At 61.1% G+C, this 20,356-nt stretch overlaps 1 protein-coding gene across 8 annotated transcripts in view; it reads right to left on the reverse strand.

Annotated features, from left to right (window-relative positions):
• Positions 1-20,356, reverse strand: part of ARVCF (ARVCF delta catenin family member) — a 59,020-nt gene that overhangs the window by 2,362 nt on the left and 36,302 nt on the right. For 2 of the 8 annotated variants that reach the window (XM_033097706.1, XM_033097707.1), the window contains 17 exons: positions 19,472-19,699; positions 11,039-11,197; positions 10,322-10,848; positions 8,798-9,297; positions 7,973-8,156; positions 6,984-7,101; positions 6,375-6,546; positions 5,737-5,754; positions 4,653-4,724; positions 3,105-3,232; positions 2,609-2,759; positions 2,159-2,357; positions 1,965-2,076; positions 1,775-1,865; positions 1,370-1,423; positions 776-861; positions 102-221 (listed from right to left, as the gene is read on the reverse strand). In XM_033097706.1, the coding sequence (XP_032953597.1) occupies positions 114-221; positions 776-861; positions 1,370-1,423; positions 1,775-1,865; positions 1,965-2,076; positions 2,159-2,357; positions 2,609-2,759; positions 3,105-3,232; positions 4,653-4,724; positions 5,737-5,754; positions 6,375-6,546; positions 6,984-7,101; positions 7,973-8,156; positions 8,798-9,297; positions 10,322-10,848; positions 11,039-11,197; positions 19,472-19,681 (2,889 nt within the window). In that variant the 5' untranslated portion in view covers positions 19,682-19,699 and the 3' untranslated portion in view covers positions 102-113. Of the gene's footprint in view, positions 1-101; positions 222-775; positions 862-1,369; positions 1,424-1,774; positions 1,866-1,964; positions 2,077-2,158; positions 2,358-2,608; positions 2,760-3,104; positions 3,233-4,652; positions 4,725-5,736; positions 5,755-6,374; positions 6,547-6,983; positions 7,102-7,972; positions 8,157-8,797; positions 9,298-10,321; positions 10,905-11,038; positions 11,198-16,458; positions 16,600-19,471; positions 19,700-20,356 lie in introns of those variants that run through there. The other 6 variants (XM_033097710.1, XM_033097712.1, XM_033097708.1 and 3 more) reach the window with 6 other exon arrangements.

Consider the following 20,356-nt stretch of genomic DNA (forward strand, 5'->3'; position numbering starts at 1 on the left):
CACACAGGGAAAGCAGAGCATGCAGCCACCACAGATTCATGAGAAGCCCCTGCCCAAAGGACAGAAAACAGTTGGACGAACAACCAGAGGAGAGAACGTACCAGGCATGCAAGCTAGACCCAGGAGTCAACGGGCTGAGGTTTAGTGTCCCCCACGGCGTCCACCAGCCTGACTGCGGGCCGGCTGGGCCCTGGAGGAGGAGCCTTCCTGCTGGGGTCGGGCTGTAGCAGACAGGCGGTGTGCAGGAAGGCAGGAGGGCGTTAGGGGCAGAACAGAGTATGTTAGTCAGAGCTGACAGTGGGGCTGGCCTGGTCAGAAGGGCAGGGCCGATGCTGGTGCTCGGAGGGGAGTGCTGAGGGGGCGGGGAGCCAAGCTTGTGTGGCTCGCACAGATGCAGGATGACTCGTGGATGCACGGAGGCCTGTGCCCAAAGCCAGTGGATTGGCACAGAGCAGGTGGCAGGTGCTGCCCTGGAGACAGGACCATTGTGGGACCTCGCTCACGCACACACATGCAGAGAAGGGTCCAGACACACTTGCTCAGACTCCCCTGGCCCTGTGCACTGTGCTGGGCAGTGCCCTCTGTCACTTGCCCCCTTTCTCCCAGTAGATGCTCAGGTTTGAACCAGCTGCACCCACAGACTGACTCTGACATGAAATTTCTGACAGGGAGAGCCACTCCCCACCCCAGACCAAACTCAGCGTCTTGCCTGGGCCCCTCTCCAGGCAACCCCTAGTCCTGCCACCTCTCTGGGCACCTACCCACAGCCACTCACTTTCAACAGTTCCTTCTCAGAGGTCTCCCCTGCGGATGCACTGCCTCGAGCCCTCCGTTCCCTCCGGTCCACTGTGGAGTATCCGTCTGTGGGGTGGGAGCACAAGGGGAATTCTGAGGGGCAGGTACCACTGAGCAGATCCTCCCTCTCAGTCCAGACAGGGGGCTTCCGGGACAGGGTGCACTTGGAGAGGGCCCCCACCTGCCCTGCCCCACCACCATCCTGGAGGCCAGGCACAGGTTCTCATAGCCCCTCCCCCCCAGTTCTCACCAGCCCTTGGCCTCATGTGGTTCAGGCCTTGAAGCCACTCATTTGCTGCCCACTGGCAGATCAGGATCCTACAGCATCTCCTCAGCTGGCAGACCAGATACCCTAGCTGGGCACTGACCTCTCCATGGCTGCCTTGCCCCTTACTCCCTGAGCACCTCTAAACCAAATCTTTTCTATCCAGAACCTCTTGGGAAACCCTTCCCAGCACCTTCTCTCTCCCTCCCTTCCTCCCTTCCTCCCTCCCTCCCTCAGCAAGACCACCTGGCCCATCTCAGACTCCCTTCCCCCCCCACAGGAAACAAGCAGCCCTGCACCTGCATTCACCTGGGCCAAGAGCCTCCATGGGGATCACATCCCGGCTGCCTGGCTTCTCACCATCTGCAAGGCACAAGCAAGCAGCTGGCTGGTCGCAAGCAGTGTGTGTGTGTGTGTGTGGGGGAACCAGGGCAGATAAACCCATGGCCTCAGAGACCCTTTGTCACTAACATCTTTGTACCCTTCTGCTGAGCCACTGCCCACTGGCAAAGCCCCGCCCCAGCTTGGATATAGAAGCTGTAAGAGACCGCAATCAGCGAAAGGTACCACCCTGGAGCCATTTTCCTGTAAGAACGCCTGCCTCCCTCCTCTACCCCTTACCTGCCTCGTCGCCATCAATGCACCCAGGTGGAGGAGCCACTCCTGAACCTCAGGGATGGGTTCCCAAGCCCCCCAACCCCATCCCTTACTCACCAAGGCTCTTGTCCACCAGTGGCAGCGTGCTGTCATCGAAGCCTCCAGGACTCAGTGCTCCCTTGGGCCCCTTGGCATTAGCAGCAGCGGACTGGAAAAGGACAGGGCACAAAACACACAGGGACAGGGGTCAGAGGTGGTCCAGCAAGAGACCCAGCCTGGCAAAGAGAGAGAAAGGCTGCGCCCGCACCTGGAAGCGCGCCTTGGTCCAACCATCCTTCTGCAGGGCACCACGCAGCTCCTTGTAGCTCCACACTGTCTGCAGCACGTGGGACGCGGCCTTCTCCTCGCGCACCGATTGGCTGCGGCCAGGCCCAGGATGGGGTCAGTTTCTGGCCGGCTCCCAGCCACCCCAGGCCCGCCCCTGGGCCCGCCCACACCCACCTGGAGGCACCCAGGGCCACCAGAGCAGGCACTCCGCGGGCCTGCAGTAGCGAGCGTGCGTTGTCCAAACTGTCGGACACGATCTCATGGATGGTGTTGAGCACCGCAACCACCGTGTCTTCCTCCAGACGGGCCCCGGGTCGTGCCGGGGCCTGAGCATTGCGCACGTTGCGCACTAGCTCCGCCATGGCGTAGCTCCCTGAGGGGCGGGGGCGCGTGTTAGGACACGCATCTGCCCGCCCCTGCAGGGAGGATTGGGATTCAGGGGAGGGAAACGCGCAAGGAAACGGTGCACTGGGGGCTAAGCTTCAGACAGGTTCAGGGAGACCGGAGCTCCTGCAGCGGCGACCGAGCGACGGGGTGGGCCGGACCCCTGAACCACCCATACCCAAGCCCTCCAAGGCCGCCCAGCCGGCTCACATCCCGGCTCGGCCCCACCTGCGTCCTCACCGATGAGGTCCTTGTTGCGCCGGTCCAGCGAGAGGTTGCGCAGGGCGATGGCGACTGCACGTACCACCTTGTCAGTCTCGGACTGCAGCAGCTCCACTAGAACCGGCAGACCGCGCTCCTTGCGCACGGTGGCGCGAATGTACGTAGCCCACTGTGGCGGTGTTGGCGGAGGAGGCAGAGTGCGCTCAGCATGCAGCGTCACACCGCACACGCCGGATACTCTCCCACCTGAGCCCTGACCACTCTCTCCAGCGGGGTTGTCCTTCTGACCAAGCTCTACCCCAGCAGCTCAACTCCACCTCCAAGAGAAGCTCCCCTCCACCCACCCACCACCGGGGGCGCACTGCTTGCAGCCCTTGTGTCTTAACCTCTCAGACGGTGGAGAGGCGCCGTGTCCCCTCCCCTCCCCCCAGTATGGGCAAAGGTAGGGGCAGGCACCAACAGGGACTCCTGGGATTCCCTCTCTGTCTCCTCCCTGCCAGACTTGGCCTCTCACCGTCCAGTTGCCAGCGCTGAGGTTCTGTAGGGCACCAGCAGCAGCCTCCAGGGTGTTGAAGTTCCGGCTCTCCGTGAGCAGGGAGAGGTAGAGACGTACCACTTCGGGCTGGTACAGCAACTCAAAGCCTGCGCACACAACACCCGCAACCCACAGTCACCCAGACCTCCTACCATCACCCCTTTCCTCCCCTCTCATCCCAGGGCAAGGGTGAGCTGGGGCCCAGGGATGGGTGTGGTGCAGTCAGGGAATGTTTAACGTCAATGTTATGGCCACCCAAGAGGAAAAGCATTCCCACTTCACAGAAACAGAGACTCCATGAGGAGGCAATGGGTTTGGGCAAGGTTGTCTTTCCTTAACCCTGCTGCCAAAGAAATGGTATTAAACCTGCCTGGCAACTGGAGCATCCAGGAGGCCTTGGGTGGGGAAAAAGGCAGCAATCAGGGTTGCTCCCCTCACAACAGGAACTTCCCTTCCCACTACTAACTGGGGCCTTGTAACCAGGGCCACTCCCCTAGCAACAGGATTCAAACTCCCTCGCAATAGGGCCCACCCTCCTGGGTAGCTAACAGAGGCTGTGCAACTGGAAGATGGGGCCTAGCAACAAGACCCACTTTCCCTAACAAGGCCAGCTCTCTTCCATGTGTAACAGAGGCTGTGTTACCAGAGTCATTCCCCTAGCAACATGGCCCATCCTCCATGAGCCCTAGGCCTGGCAGCACTTGGCAACCATATTTCAGAGATGAAGGGCAGAGCAGGCTTCCAAGACTGCTGTCCCCATACTAGGGCTTCTGCCTGTTCCTGGACATTATCTCCCTGTCCCCTGTCCTCCAGCCCCATGTCACCACCGCCTCCCCAGTCCTTATGTCCCATGATCCCTCCACTTTAGCCTGGCAGGGCTTCCTGTTCTCCAAACACGCTGCCCCCTGGTGTTGGCCCAGGCGGTTCCTTATCCTGTGATGCTCCCCCCAGACCTCCTGTGGCTGGTCCTTTCCACCCTGCTTGGTGGCATCTGGGCTCGCAGGGTGGACTGTGGCCTAGGGCTCACCAGGTGGGACGTCTCTCACTCAGGCTGCATTCCCGTTACACAGAACAGTGCCAGCACACATTAGGTCTTCAACAGACACAGGAGACGTGGCGGTCAGACCACTGTCCTGCATGAGTCAGGGTGATCTGGCCCAGCCTCCGTACTGGATCTGATTGCATCCTCCTGGCTCCCAAACCCCTCAGGGTAAACCCAAGCCCCTCAGCTGACACTGGAGGCCCTGCCAGCCAGTCCTTGCCCTTCACTGAGGAACTCACTCCAAAGCTGTGTGACCCAGCAAGTGCCTGGCCTGTCACCCCATCCTGCCTAAAATGACCTATGGCACTGACCCTGATTCTATACCCTCAACAGGGGCCCAGGAGCAGACAGTCCTCTGGGGAACCCCACAACCATGGGCCTCAGTTTTCTTATCGGATCCCCAAGGCCCTTTAAGGCCTTCTTGGTGGCACAAAGCTTCACTACCTGGACAGGCCTGAGCCTGGACTCTACCTCCACCCACTCACCCTTCGCAGCCTCAGTTCTCTTGGGCAGGTCCAGTGTGTCAAAGTTCCGGTCCATCTCACCATCTTTCTTCCCTGGAACAGAAGAGCAGCAGGAAGTGAGGCAGACCCTGTGGTGGGCAGGTGTGTGTCAGGAGAGCTGGACACAGCACTTTCCTGCCCCGAGCTCAAAAAGCACCCCCATGTCCAAGACGAGGCACCACGAGGCCCAGGGAGCAGAGGCATTCTGAGTTCAGGCCAGCAGACTGGCCCAGGGGAGGGCATTGGTGGCAGTGGGGCCCAGCCCTAGAGACGTCCCAGCCCTGCCCTGAGCAACCAGGACTCATCTCCCACCAGGTGCTAGTAGCTGCATTGCAGACCTGCCCAATGGCCTCCTTGCGGCTGCCAAATGTGTGACCTGAGGGATCCAGGAGCCTGGCTGGGTGGCAGGTAGGTGCAGACGGGGAAGCCGAGGGCTGACAGGGACAGGACATGTGTCTGGTTGCAAGAGGCAGGGCTAGGGCCGAGTCCCACCCATGGAGGAACTTGCCCGTCTGGGGCCTGGACCCTGGACCAGGCTGTTGGCCAGGAGAGACCACACTCACAGGCCAAGCCCCTGCAGCAGTACCACCTAACACCTATCAGCCTCAACCTGCACACCTCTGTGAGCGTCACCACCAGATGAGGGAGTTTCTCCTCCTCTGGAAGGCAGCAGAGCTAAGTTTAGATGCTCTGGGGCCCCTACCCTGCCTGATCTCCTGCGGCCTTTGTATGGCCCCATTCCATCAGGGGGGCAGACTTGGAGATGGACACCCCAAGGCCCTGCCCATCTTAGCTTTGCCCCAGCTCCAGGGCCAGCCCTGCCTGAGGAACAAAGTCTGAGGTTACAGAGGGACAGCCCCTTGTCCTCCAAACCAGTCCAAGATATATTCCTGTCGTTGTCATGGAGATGGCTGCACAGAGAAGGGACTGGGGATGGGGCAGGGCCCTGAGGCTGGAAGGCCCTGCAGTTGTCATGGAGACCACTGCCTGAGCAATTGAGAAGGGGTGGCTCCCTGGTGCCCATTGTACACACCGGGGCTGGACAGCAGGACAAACAGGGACTCACCTTGATGGAACCACTCCTCTAGGCAGCCGGAGGAAGCACAGGAGAGAGGAGATGAGCCTGAGCGGCAGCACCCCCACACCCTCCCGGGGGCCTCAACTTCCCACTGCACGCCCTGGGTTGAGCAGATAGGACGTGGAATCTCATCCCATTACTGCTGAGGGCTGAGTGCCCACAAGTGGGACAGGGATCAGAAAAGGGCCACGCGAGTGAGGTAGGTGCAGTAAGTGCAGGCTCCACCTGGCAGTTGCTGGGTGGGGAATGTTGGCATCCGCACCCTGGAGGCAAGGGTGTTGTGCAGGTGGGGTGCAGTGCTGCCCTCAGGGCTTCTCAGTCTAGGTGCTCTGCCAGTGCAGGAGGCAGCACCGCCGTCAGTGCTTTCCAAACTCGGGTCCACAGAACCCTTCCCAGAGCTGAGGGACTGGATCCAGGCCTGGGTGGGAACCACCACATGGGTTCCCTCCTGCCCTCCCCTGGGGGCCCCACAGTGCAGATGGACAAAGGCAGCAGCGCCTGTCAGCTGGGTACCCCAGGATGATGCCCCTTCCTTGGCTCCCTGCTTCCCTGCCTGCCGTGGGTATAGAGAACCTTCCGCCCAGGGAGCAGGGAGAAGTGGTCCTAAAGTGGTCCCCCAGTCCCACCTTTGGCCTTCTTGCCACCGAAGCAGCCAGCATCATCCCGCCTCCGGCGCTGGGAGCCTGCAGCACTGCTGGGGGGCCCAGGCTCACCCTCCTGGTACCTGTCAGCCCCAGGCACCTCCCTGTGCACGTGGTAGGACAGGTTCCGCATGATGCATACACAGTTTTCCACCGACTGTGGGGAGAGGAGAGCTGGTGGGGCACGGCTGGGGGCGGGGTGCAGGGAATGCTGACTCTCTCAGAGAAGACTGCCACAGCCAGAGTGTACCAAGAGGACCAGGGGTGTAGATATGGAAGCCTGAGCTAGGGGGCCCACATAGGCGAGAAGCTTCAGGGAGGGGCCATGGGAGAAAAAGGGTGAAACCTCTACTGCATGTAGGACCTTGTCTGGGGCTTTGTGGCAGGCCTGTTTCACAGTATGGCCACTATAAGGTGACCCACGCTGCCCCAGATGTGCGTGCCTGTTCCCCTCTGCCTCCCAGACAGTTCAAGCCCCTGGGCCCCGTTCCTGGTTTTCCTCCACAACCCTCTGTAGGAGGCTGGGAGACGAAGAGACTGGCCATCCCGGGACCTGTTGAGACTGCCCTGTCCGCCCCCCCACCCCCCACCCACCTTATTGTCTGTGTCCTTCCTGCCCACTGCTGACTGCAAGGCGTGCAAGAGTGCGTCCACCAGCCCTTCACACTCCCGGAGTCGCCGCCGGGCCTCTGCACCATCCGAGCTCACGTTCCTGGGTGGCCAAGAGCAAGCACCATCACCCTTGGCTCCAGTGGGAACTCCCCTGACCCCTGCCTGGCCCTGGGGTCTTGTCTTCATCTGTAAAATGGGCCCTGATGCTGCCCTGTTGGGGCCATTAGCAGATGATACCATCCTGGAGCAGTGAAGGTGGGGCAGGGGTGGTCTGATGGCTGAGACCCTGGGGAAGAAACCCTAGCCTGGCATCTCCTGGGGGAGAGGGCATTTCCTGACTCCCAGCTGAACTGGAAAGGCACAGAGGTAGGTCCAGAGGCTTGAATTGGTACACAGGAAATTGTGGGCTCCCCGTGCCCCAGTGGAAGCTCTGGGCTCTGCTTTTCCTGAGGTCAGGACCCTGTAAGGCCATGGGGTGGGGGGTGTCTTGTTGGACAGTCAGGACTATGGGGACTAAGGACTGCCTGTGGAGTCTCTGCAGGGCCTCCTAAGGTCGGGGGGGCAGAGGTCATAAAGAGGTGGGATGAGGCCTCCAAGGCATACTGGGGATGAAGGTCCTGGCTCCCCAACTCCTGGTTGTCACAGTGATAGGAGAGTGAGTGAAAGCTGGGCAGGGATGTAGCCATGGGTACCACACAACAGGGTGGCAGACCTTGTTCAGAGACAGCCGTTGGGGGTGAGTACAGCCCCGTCAGGTCTCATTCACAGGCCTCGGGCAGGAATTGTGACATGGCTCTGAAGCCCTAAGACTTAGACAACTAGTTGTCTTCCACGTTATCTGAGATACAAGGACATGGCTATCTCCAGGACAGCTGTTTGCACGTAGGCTCTGGTGCCTGGCTCCCGCCTCCTTGACCAAGAATAGCCCTGGGAGACTGCTCGGGGGTGCCCAAGCCCAGCCCCGCCCCCACCTCAAGCAGCCTGATGTGTTCTTGAAGACAGTAGTCCACTCGGCGTCCCGTGGCTTGGAGTCCTCATTGGGCTCTCGCTCCCAGCCCGAGTGGGGCACAATGACCTCGTGGGTCAGTGTCTGTAGGCCATGGTCAATGATGACCATCTTCAGGGGCTCGTAGGATGACAGGTTCCAGAGTGTGCCTGCAGGGCACCATCGACCAGCCAGTGCTGACCACAGGCACTGCCTCCCTACCTCCCACGTGACCCTGCTGAGGACCTGACCCACCCTCCATCATACCCCAGCTCAGACCAGAGGTGACAAAAGCCGTGAGAGGTGTTGGGCATCCAGTAGTGGCTCAAAGCTGGGGAGGAAACAAGAGGGGCTGGGACACAGAGCAAGGGCTGGCAGGGAGCCTGGGGCTGGACACAGCAGGTGCTATCTCTTTTCCACCCCTTCCCAACCACGTGGGTGGGTGGGACTACCACTCCTGGGGTCGTAGGGCCACAGAGAGGTGGTCATGTGACCCTGCCTGGCCACTCAGGTCCCACAAGGCACAATCCCCACCACTGCCCTATTAGGGGTGGGACCAGGGAGGCTGGACTCAGAGGAGTTGTCATGGGGACATGGGGCAAGGTGAGGAGGAGGGTCTCTCTAAGGAGCCCAGTGCCAGGGCCACCAGTGGCAGCGAAGTCCAGAAGTAGAGATTGAGGACCTTTCACAGTGTCTGAGCCTGATGGCTGCCCCCAGTAGCTGGGACTCCTGACTAAATGGGGTGCTTCCCTTGGCCAAGCCTTGCTCTCGTCTCTTCCTGGAAGATGCAGGGCAGCCAGGTGCCACTCACCCGTGACGAGCTCTCGGACTTCGTTGTCCCGGGCGGCCCGCAGCAGGCGCACCAGGGCGGGCACGCCACCACAGTCCCGAATGGCGGCCTTGTTGTCGGTGTCTCGACCGTAGGAGAGATTGCGCAGTGCCCCACAGGCCCTGCGTCGAACCTCTGCCCTTGGGTGGTCCAGCAGAGCCACGAGTAGCGGAAGCCCCCGCAGCTGCCGTACACGCCGCTTGACACCCTCATTCTCAAAGCACAGGTGCTGCAGGTAGGCAGCCGCGTTAGCCTTCACCGGGTCCACAGGGTGCCGCAACATGGCCAGTACCTCGGGCAGCTCGGGGTCCCGCCAGCGAGGCTCCTTGCGGGCGCTGTCAACCGAGGGTGAGCGCCGCACCACCCGGTCCAGGCTGCCCAGGCTGCCCCGTTCTGGCTGGGCCAGGGGTGCTGTCGTGGCTGGGAAAGGGGGCCGCTCTTCCATCAGCTCACCACCATCAGCTGCCACATCCTCATAGGCCCTGTGTGGGTGAGCAGGGCACGTGAACGTCTTCTCAGCGGCTACGGGCCCTGCCCCTGAGCTGCCCCATCACACTTTCTCCCGGGGACTGTGAACCTACAGAGGGTGGGGCTGGGCCTAGAGCACTGGTACTTGGCCCCACGGACCACGTGGGTGCTGAGAGTCACACCCAAGCCCAGCAACAACTGCTCAGAACCAATGACAGAGCCAAACCCTAGCCAATGGTCATCAGACGGGAACTCACTCACTCCCATCAACACGCAGTACCTGCTGATTCTGAGCTAAACGCATTTCTATGAAACATCTGTCCATGACTGGGGGGGGGGGGTCCCACCTTCCCATGAGGCTCATCTATGGCTGGTGCCAGGATGTGGGGGGAGGAGGTGATCCTCCCTGCACATGGTCATCCTGGCAGGACCATCTGAGGGGCATTCAGACCACCAGTCCCCCAGGGCACAAGATGTCCTTGTAGGTTGTCACCGTTAAACCCACTTCCCAGGGGACAGGGTGAGGCTAAGAAGGGTCAGGTGTCTTGCCCACAGTTATGCAGCATAACCCAGACTCAGGCTGTGGTCACGTTCCCACTCTACAGATAGAGAAACTGAGAGCAGAGGGGACAGAACCAGAGGCAACACTGGGAAGGGCCAGGGGATCTGGGTTCTGGTTGCTACTGTGCATGGGGGAAATAGAGGCCGGGGGAGAGGCTGGGCCTTCAGATCAGAGAAACAGCTTGAGCCTTTTGGGCTCATGTCTTCCGGGTCATCTGCCTAGAGCAGGGGCAGCAGGTGTTGAGCACTGTCACCAGCTTCTTTCATGCCCCAGATTGGCAGGGAGGGTGCCCAGTACAACTTCCATTATCCCAGAAGCTGCCCTTGCTGCTGTCCTCGGGAAAAATGGAGGCCAATTCAAGTTGACATGCGTGTGACTAACTCAGCCCCGGCAGCTAGACTACCTGTGGGGTACGCTGTGGTGGGGGAGTGGAAGGCAAACGCTCTGGAGGCGGTGGCAGGGCACAGGGTGCTCACCTAGTGCGAAGGCCCCGCCCACAGTCAGGCCTCCTCCTCGTGGCCGTGCCATAGTCAGGCTCCAGCTCCGGACCACCCCCGTCATCAGCAGCCAGGCTGCGTGTGTCGTCCTCCAGGCCGTACGGCTCTGCCTGGAAACGCTCGGGCTGGGAGCGGCTGGCCGGTGGCACAGGCTCACGGCCGTCAGGGAAGGCCTCACGGCGGCCAGGCAATGTGAAGCAGCCATCGCCGGGGCTTGGGCCAAGGGGGCCACCACGTGGGGGTCGCACACCCAACCCACGGGACAGGCTGCCATAGCTGGGGACATCACGGGGCTCGGGGCTGTCAGGATAGCCTCCCCCACTGTTGAGGTAGGTGCGGGACAGCGTGGCCACCGGGCCGCCCCCACGCAGCAGGAAGTGCCGGTCCAGGGGGCCATCAGCGAAGGGCCCTAGCGGGGGGCCACCATCCAGGAGGGGGAGGCCATCTGGGCCCATGGGCACCTGGCGCACTGTTCGTGTAGTCACCGTCTTGACCATCTTGGTGACCTGGTGAGTAAGTGGGTAGCCGATGGGCTGGGCAGCCTGAGAAACCTGGACACAACCTGGCAGAGCCAGAGTGGCCTCAGTCTTCCACCCGAATGAATGGTGCCAGGGAGGCTTAGCCATGCGCCCACTCTACAGATGGGACAACTGTGGCTGCACAGCCCACTTGCCCACCACCTGGGCCCAGCCATACCTTGGTCTCTGTACGCCGTGTAGTGCCATCTTCTGATGTAACAATGGACACATGGGAGGTGGGTGTGCCAGGGTCCTCCTCCACCGTCACTGTCTCCTCCAGCACCTCAGGTGCCTCCGGCATCGTGGCCAGGGAGACCTGGCTACCGGGGCTCTGCTCCTGGCAAGGGGGCAGTGGGTGGGTGTTAGTGGGAGAACCGAGTGCTCACCCACCCTGGAGTAAAGATGCTCCTACTGGCCTGGATGCCAGGAATGCCTTCGTCCCTGCCCCCGGAACCCACCGCCCTAGGGCCTGTCTCAGCCCCAGCTGGTGAGTACAGCAACATGTTCCTGCCTCTGGGCTGATCCTGCCCTGTTGCCCCATCCCAAAGAGGGCCCCAGGGGCTGGCCCTCCATCCCAGGACCTCCTGGGGCTGAGCTGGTAAATAAAATTAAGTCCTGGACCCCAGTGAGGCAGTCTTGGGCAGTCCTATCTGAGCTGTAAGGCCCGACTGCCGCAGGCTCTTGGAAGATCAAGGAGGCCAGGTGGGAGCCGCAGGATGCTCTCTTACCATCGCTTTCCACCCTTGGCTGGGCCCTCCAGGTGTCCCGGGCCTCTCCCTGCCCCACCCCAGAAACCTGGAGTGCAAAGGCCTTGCAGTGGCAGTTTCAGTACTGCTCCCCAACTTCCTGTGACTACATGCAGGCTCCTGCTGTCCCCAAGGCCAGCTAGACGCCCTAGCAGTACAGAAATACCCAGCTTCCAGAATGCCCTGTGTACTCAGAGCACCAAAATACCCTTACTCCTTCCGGCCCAGGCACTCTTAGTGCCTCCCACCACTCGGTGGCACCACTCGGTGCCCTCCCACCAAAACCCTGGGTGTCATGTCAGCCTAGAGAGAATGGGTTCAGGCCAAGGAGGCCTGGCTTGTCCTTGACAACACCGGAGTCCCCTCCCTGGGAACCCTCCCCCATGTCTTCCCAACCTCAGCCTTCAGCTCCTGGATACTTGCCTCATTCTCAACATGTGCTCCCCACCTTGCCCCGCCCCCATCATCCCTATAGGGGATGACCATGGTGGAATTCCAGCAAAGACAGCTCTGGATAGAGGCCCTTCTAAGGCCCACATGCTTACGGGCCAGACTTGCCAGTGGAGAAACTGAGGCTCAAATGAGACAGGTCAGCCCACAGCAGGGCTGGGCCAGACCCCTGCTGTACTGAGTATCACTGAGAGTCTACTCCTGGGCTTCTGACTACATGGGTCCCCCACACAGCGCCAGTGTCCCAGGATCAGCATCTGGCCAGGATGGATAGGGGCTGAAACCCAAGCTGTGGGGATCAGACAGCGAGGAGCACATTCCTGGACAGCCAGGGCTGGGTCAGCAGGAGGACAGGCTTTGCTCTGGGGCCCAGGCCCCATGCCTTGAAGGACAGGTCCCTTGCCTGGGCCCCAGGCCTCTGAGGCCTGCACAGACACAGAGCTGAGGCCCAGGGAAGGCCAGCAGCTCCCACCCGCATCTGCCTGGAGTCATGGCCCTACTCTGCTCTTGTCCCTGGTCCTCGGAAGTATGCAGTACAAGGTGGCCAGAGCTGCCTCAGGGCCTGCCTGCCGAGGTCCTCAGCATATGACATCTGCCCAGGTTGGGGTCCTGTCCTGAAGAAATGCTTGATCCTCCCAACTGCTCATAACGTTGAGGTTCTGGGTCCCTGCAACCTCTTCAGGGGTCCAGGGAGGGGCCTGCACCAACATGTTAAGACAGGTGCATCACCAGGGCTCTGGTGACACAGAAAAGAAGCCATAGAAGGCACACTCCCACTCCCCCCAAGCAAGGGACAACACGTGATTTTATAAAAGGGAAACTAAGGCCTGACAGAGGGGAGAAGATCTACCCAGAACTTCACAAACGGGGGAATTTCAAGCATCCATACAGACGGCAGTTTTGCAAAGCCTTTTAGCCACACCTCACCCCTCGTGGGCCACAGCCTTGGCTGTCACCTTTTCAGTCTTGGGATGCAGGTGGAATGCCTGTTGGAGACCTGGCCAGGAAGGAAGAGTACTGTTCCCTGGGAAAGAGAAGTAAACTGAGGCCCAGAGTGGGGACACACTGGTGAGCTGCCAGGCAGGGTGGCCTGGGCTCTTCTCCAAGGGCACTGGGGAGCCAGGATAGTTCTGGAGCAGGAGAAGGTGCTGGAACAGCCTGTCACTGCTGGGACCTCAAGCTGTCCCATCTGTATTTGGCAATTGCAGGAGCAGATGTGTAGCAGGCACTGAGCTCTGCTGGATCCTGGGGCGGCCAGGTATGGAGTGGCCTCAGGAGTCACCCTGGTGGCTGCAAGTGCAGGGGCGGGAGGAAGAGGAAGACTGACATGAGTGGGCTGGGACCTTGCCCAGGACACTGCCAGTGGGACACGGCCCTGAGTCGGTCTGCATGCATTTGCATTCACACTAGAGAAAAGCCCCTACTCTCTGGCTGGGGGGCAAGACTACATCTCAGACCCCAATGCTTATTTTTCTCACTCTGGCATGCAGCGAGGGTCTGACACAGTGCAGAGTGAGGAGAATGAGGGGATGGGGTGTCCAGGAAAGCCAGGCACCCCCAACAAGGCCTGGCAACCCTGCAGCATCACCCACCAACACCCAGCCGGGGCAGCCCAGCAGCGGGATTCCAAGGCACCAAGATCCCCCGCTGGTAAATGACCTCAGGGAGCTAAAAATGGGCGATGACTTCACCCAGGCAGGCAGGCAAGCAGGCAGGAGAGTGAGTCAGCCAGTGATCATGGGAAGGCCTGGCCCCCGTTACAAACGCCTGGGCACACACATGCAGACAGGGACCTGAGCAGACACGTACATGTACATGGTCCCTCTGACAGGGACACATGTGTGCATGAGTACCCAGCCTGGCCCACAGGCCTGAGCATATCCATCTGCGTGCTCTCCTAACAGAAGCCAGCGCACAGTGCCCATCGCTCCCAGAGGCACTTGCACATGTGCACACATCCCTATCACCTCCCTGCCCTCTGCCGTGGGTCCAGACTCCCTCAACCAACACCCAGGTGTCCACCATGGGGGTCTCAGAGCTGGCAGCAGATGGGGGAGCCAAGGCCTAGGGGAGGGCAAGGCCCTAGGTCAAGCCTGGGCTTGGGCCTCTGCAACATCTTCAGGGTGGGGATGTGGGATCACGGGCTGATGACCAGCACACTGTCGGCACCCAACAGAGATGGCTGAGCAGGGTGGCTGGGTCCTCATCTGCCCTAGAGGCCCCACTCTAGGGCCCCATGTCCACCTTCCCAGACTGGCCCACTCTCAAGAACTCCTGGTCCTGCAGCCCTAGGTCCTCCCCGATGCCCCAGACATGGGCACCAGCCTGGACACATCACCCACGGCGCTCCCCCACTTCCCAAATCCTGCCAAGTCCTGTCAACTCTCTTGTCAGCCCTTCCCTGACCCTGACTCATCCTTACTGCTCTCACTGGGACCACTGCCCAGCCTCCCATCATCCCAGGGCCCAAATCCGTCCCGTGATACTCCCATCGATCGTCCACCTGCTCCATGGCCCATGGGATTGGCCCAAAGAGAGGCTGCTGGCTAGGCCTGGGGTTTCCTATGAACTCCTTCGAACTTATGGGAGGGGCCTGGCCCAGGACTCAGAGCGGGGCTGGAGTGGCCAGTACCCCAGAAATGTGGATCTAACCATTCAACACTGCTTTCAAGAGGCAGTCCCCAGAGGCACAGAGCTGAGCACAGCAAGAGGGCCCTGGGCCCCGTCACACACCCTGGGCTCAGCTTCTTCGTATGGAAACAGGAAGGACCCAGGTGTAAAAGCTGCGGGGCAGCTGGGATAGTGTCAGATCACCTTTGAGGCCAGATGTGGGACAACGCATAGTGGGGCTGCCACCTGAGCAAAAGCCCACAATAGCCTCTGGGGCATATGTGGCAGAGAGAGTGGACAGAGGAAACAAACCAAGTCATAATGGGGGTGGCAGGCTGGACTGGGGTCCCGGAGTCATAGATCTACCTGCGCTGCCTGCACATGACAGATGAGCACCCATGGCCTGTATCATGAAGAACAAACCTCAGGGCAGAAGCTCCACCCTGTCCATGGCCCCACTGGCAAAGATAGGGGATGGGTTAAGGTGAGACCCCACATCTGGCTCCCAGAACACCAGGGCCAGCCCCCTAGAGGGCACAAGATGGCTGCTGCTGAATGAAGGAATGGAGAGGTGGAAGAGTGACAGCCCATTCCCACCAGCAAGGCCATCCCAGATAGACTCAAGGACAAGCCAGGCTGGCATCTCCCATCAGGGGAAGCAAGCTCTTGGCCACCAGACACCCTCTCCCTTGGTGCCCATGGCCTCTGCCCAGCCCTGGCAGACTGGAGCTCACCCCTCCACAGCTGCAGTCCACCTGCCAGGGCACAGCATCACACTGAGTGGCTGAGAGGCCCAGAGGCAGTGGGTACACAACAGACTAGGGAAGCAGCTTGTGGGGGACAGAGAGCAGAGCTGGCTGTCACCCACCTCAACTTACCTAAGCCCAGCCCACATCCATCAGCCACACTGGCCCAAATCCCTCCAACTCCCCCAATGACCCCTCCCTCTCTGGTGTAGTCAGTGGCCAGACCCTGGGGGCCACACCATGGATGCGCAGCAGGCAGAGACCCGGCTGTCCTGTCGGAGGAGGCAGGTGTACGGAAGACCTACCTCGCAGCACAAGGGGTGCGAGGCGGTTGCTCAGCCTGTTTCCGAGCCTGTAACAGGCCCCCGCCCCCTCTGGGCAAGAGTGCAGGCTGCCCACATGCCACCCCCTACCCCAGTACTGGAAGGCAGACTGCCCGGGATTTCCTCGGAGACCCCCCTCCCCTCCCCCGCCTCCGCACGTGGGCAGGGCCGTCCTCCACCCCTCCCCTCACGTGCACTGCCGCGGCAGACAGGGCTTCCATTAAAGCTCCTATCGCAGGTCCCCAGAGTCGGAACCCGCGCTGGGGCTTTGGAGGCGAGGGGAGGCCCAGCGAGCCCCGGGACCGGGAGGCCTAGCCGGGCTTACCCTCTCCTGACTCGGACCCCCTCCTTGCACAGAGGGGGCTGCTCCGGAAAGTCCTCGCCTCCCGCCCCTGTCGCTGGCACCTGTCCTGGGCTCTGGCCGGGGGTGCGCCCACGGGGTCCTGCCCCGCTCCCCGCGCAGGGTTGCACCGCCCGGGGCCCCCACGCCCGGCTCCAAGAGACCCCCGCGGCCCCGCCCCGTGCACAGCCCCTGGCAGTGCGCTCTCTCCGCCACCCCGCCCGGCCCGGGCCCAACGCGCCGGCCGGGAGCACAGACAATAGCCGCCTCCGGTCCGCCGCTCCGCGAAACAAAAGCGGGTCCTCCCCGGAAGGCCAGCTCCCCGCCCTTCGCCGCTGGCCCCGGGACGGGACCCACTCGCCCGGGACCAAGTTCTCTCCAACCTGTCTGAGTTCGGCCGGCATCGGGCCGGCTCGGAGGGCGCGGGCCGGAGTGGGCGGCGGCGGCGGCTGCTGGACCTGGCTAGGCTCCGTCGCCTCGGCCGCTCAGGCTGGGGCTCCGCGGACTAGCTCCCCGCGGGGGCGGATCTGGCGGCGATCAAGAAGAGCAGCCAATCGGGCGGGGCCGCGCCCAGGCGGGGCGGGGCGGGGGCCGGCGGGCGGGGCGGGGCGTAGCGCTGCAGCCAGGGTTGGCTGGGGTCGCCCAGACTTCCCCTGCTGCTGGTCTGGGCTCCTTCTCTTTAACCCCTCCTTCCGCGGGGGTGACATTTTTCCCGCCGAGTGACTTTATCCGAGTCCCAATTCCCGGTTCTCGGTTTGCCCCCAATAAAAGAGTTCCCTGCCCTTGTATAGTTGGAGAAACAGTTCTGGCAGTGCAGGAGCCATTCCGGTCATGGACAGAGTGCAAGACCACCCTAATGCCACAAGCTGCTCATCTTAGTTACGACTCAGTTTCCCCTTGCTGTGAAATGGGGGCCCGATGCGACAGTAGTTACCTCAATGACAGCGCGGCAAGGTCTCTCAGATCCACCCTGCCTCAGGCCCTTACTCACCCCCCCTACCCCCTCCACACTCCGGGCAAGACCTCCCAAGTAAGTGTCCCCACAGAGCTCAACTGGGCCCTGGCAAACAGACCTGCACTGCCCCACTTTGTCTTGGGTTTTCTCTCGCAAGACACAACGGTCCCTCCACCCTCTGAGGAGTGTTAGAGCAGATCGAAGAGTGGGAGGGACTGTCGGGTGACCCTGGGCGAACTCTTGTGAGGCCAGCTGGCCTCAGACTCTCTCTTTTCCATGCCTTTGATCTACTGGGAAGTGGTGGTATAGGTATTCAGAGTGGCCAGTTAATCAGGGCTTCTCCAACCAGGCTGTACGATCCCACTCTCAGCAGCCTGGTGTGAAGGTACAGCCACACCCTGGGGAGGGAAGGTACAGCCACACCCAGGCTCTGCTGGAGGGAAACAGACAAGGGAAGGGCTGGACTGGGCCACCTCTTGGGTCATACCCTACAAACACAAGCCAATGGCTCTTGCATCATGAACAAGGTAAGCAGGCTCTGAGATGAACAGAGCTGGGGCCAGCCCAGGGAGGTTCACGGGGTCGGGCCAGAGAGAAGGGCCCGAGCCCGGCCTCCTGCCTCCTACCTGTTTCTCCACAGACCCCACTCAGAAAACTGAGCCACTCTGAGGCCACTTTTCTTCCACAACATGCCATGTACATAGGCCGTGCAGCCAGCATCCTCAAGCACTCTGGGTGTCCACTGCATGGCCCTCTGGGCCTCAGTTTACCACCTGCACAGGGGTGTTGCCCTGACCACTGGCCTCTTGTATCTTCTATCCATGGCAGCTCTAGGTGGAGCCATCTGGGGCAGAAGCAGGAGGACTGGACCACTGCCCTAAGAGAACTTGGCCTGGATGCTTACATTTGGGTCGTTTCTGTCTTCTCCCAAGACAGAAACCTCTACCAGCTGCTAGTGCCCCAGCCTGAGACTGGCCAGTTCAACCAGATGTGGCCCCAACTCCCCCAACGTTCCGAATCAGCCCTGCCAGTCCAGCCACCACCCTGGGAACACACACTGTCTCCCGACTCAGCCTGAGAAAACCATCTCCTCCTAAGAGACAGAGAAGCAAGGGCAGGCTAGGAAGGCGTTGGGTGGGGAGGGGCGGGGGTGGAGAGGGGTGGTGGCCTAAGGTCTTCCTTCCACAGCCCTCAGGAGGCCAGGGCAGCTTCAGGCCATGGGAACATCTTCCCTTGGGAGCATCGACACTTGGTGGTGCCCTCTGGACTGGAGGTCCGAGCCCCTTTCCGGCTGGGAGGGCTGGATAAGAGTGCCTGGCGCCTGAGGGGTGACCTCGGGTCATTGGCTGCTGTTGTCCCCATGTGGCCCAGCCTGGCTGTTCTGTCCCACCTCAAGTTCGGGGGTACAAGCCTCACCTTTGGAGGACTCAGCAGGACCAGAGAAAGGAAGGTATGCATGTGCTGGGGGACACACCAGGAAGATTTGCAGCTGCCCTATTTGGGAGAGCAACACTGCTGCCCTGCCCAGGGAGTGGAGCCAGGAGGGCCCTCTAGGGTCACTGTGAGGAGCCTAGGGGACTCAGCAGGCCTCCTCCCCCAAACGTCTGAGCCTGGTGGTGAGGACAGGCCACAGTGGGATGGACCCCTACCCAGGGGCCCTCCTCCCCGGCCCCCCAGCTCTTGGGATAGCTTTACCCTGCCTGTCTCCTACCCTGTGCCTCAGTCAGTAACAGGAATTTTCAAAATAATCATGCCAAACTCCAGGCTTCCCGCATTTTCTCATCCTGTTCTTACCACCCCTTGAGTCAGCTGCTTTTGTCGCTCCTCTGCAGGTTAGGCACTGGGGGCATAGTGGGTGGTGAGAGGAGTCCAGACAGTCTGACTCCTGAGGACGCACCCTGACTTTAGAATCCTCAGGGCTTGGCCACCGAGCAGACAGGGCTCCACACCTCCTGGGGCTTTGCAGGGACCTGAGATCAGTCTGAGGGCAATAGCCAGTGGGGAAACTGAGCTCCCAGGTCACCCTCTGAGCTGCAGGCAGATCCCCGAGCCTGACTTAAGCCTTCCCCTGGGGCTGACCCACTGATGCATGCTATGAAGAATACCATGGCATGGAGACTCCAGGGCTGGCAAAACCCTCAGTGTCACCATGCTGACCATTTAGCTGCCCAGAGCACACCCTGCCTAGCTGCCTAGACCCTGGGAGCCCATTCAAGTGAAGGGTGCTGTTTTGAGAGTCAGGCTGTGTCCTGCCCGTTCATCATGTGGTGCCCAGCACAAATGGGACTTCTAGCCCCTTGGGAATCCCACTTTCCTCCCCTCCCCAGAGGCCCCAGGAGGTCTTGCAATAAGCCAATGCATGCTGGCTTATGGCCCACCAGGGCCCCTTGACTGTTTTCCCACTTGGCTGTTTTATCCTTCCTGAGTCTCTGGGCTGTTACCTGCAAGACCAGCTGTTGCCAGGCCATTGGCAGGGGCTGCCCACTGCCCACACCACCACTGCCCACACCAGGCTGCTGGGCACGCTCCAGCTGCAGGGCAACATGGCGCCGCTCCTGCTCCAGTGCCCGTGTCAGCCGCTGGAAGCGGGCCTCCTGCTCCTTCACCGAGGCCAAGATGCTGGCAGCCGAGTGCACGTTGCAGTCCTCCATGACCAGGACGCCTGCTGGCTGCAGGCAAAGCAGAGCAAGGTCAGGGTGGGGCCAGGGTGGAGGCCTGGGAGAGGCCATCATAGTCCCCCTGCCTGCCCCACTCACAAATCGTACGACTCACTCCCAGACTGGAGCATTCAGCTCTCCAGAGAGAAGCTGCATTGATTAAATTCTAAATTAAAAGCCATTAATCTGAGGCTGGCCAGAAGCAGCTGGCTCCCTCCCTATGGGGTGTGGGGCTCTGACCCTGTTCCCCTGCTTCATGGTAGGTCCAGCAGAACCACGGACTATGGGCATCCCAGAGCCCGCTGGGAAGGGAAGGGCGAGAAGAGCTGGTATGACAAGCACTCAGCTCTCCCAGATCGCCTACAGCACTTGCCAGCTCACCCCAATCTCATGGGGCCAGCCCAGGCCCATCTCACTGAAAAGAACACTAGGCCCCGGAGTGGTGGGGGACCCATCTATAGCTATAGCTACACAGCTGATGTGACAGAGACAGTTCTCCAGCGGGCAGGGAATAAGGTGCTGCTCCAGAGCAACCGGGTGCCTGGGACACATAGGCAGGCACAGGGGTGACACAGGCCTACAGACCCGTGGTCTGGCCTCCACTCACAGCCACACTGGCTGGAACGAGGGTGGTGTCTACCTTCATGGCAGAGTGAAAACCGAGTACAG

This window comes from Rhinolophus ferrumequinum, chromosome 25 (assembly GCF_004115265.2).
Source record: "Rhinolophus ferrumequinum isolate MPI-CBG mRhiFer1 chromosome 25, mRhiFer1_v1.p, whole genome shotgun sequence".
Taxonomy (NCBI): domain Eukaryota; kingdom Metazoa; phylum Chordata; class Mammalia; order Chiroptera; family Rhinolophidae; genus Rhinolophus; species Rhinolophus ferrumequinum.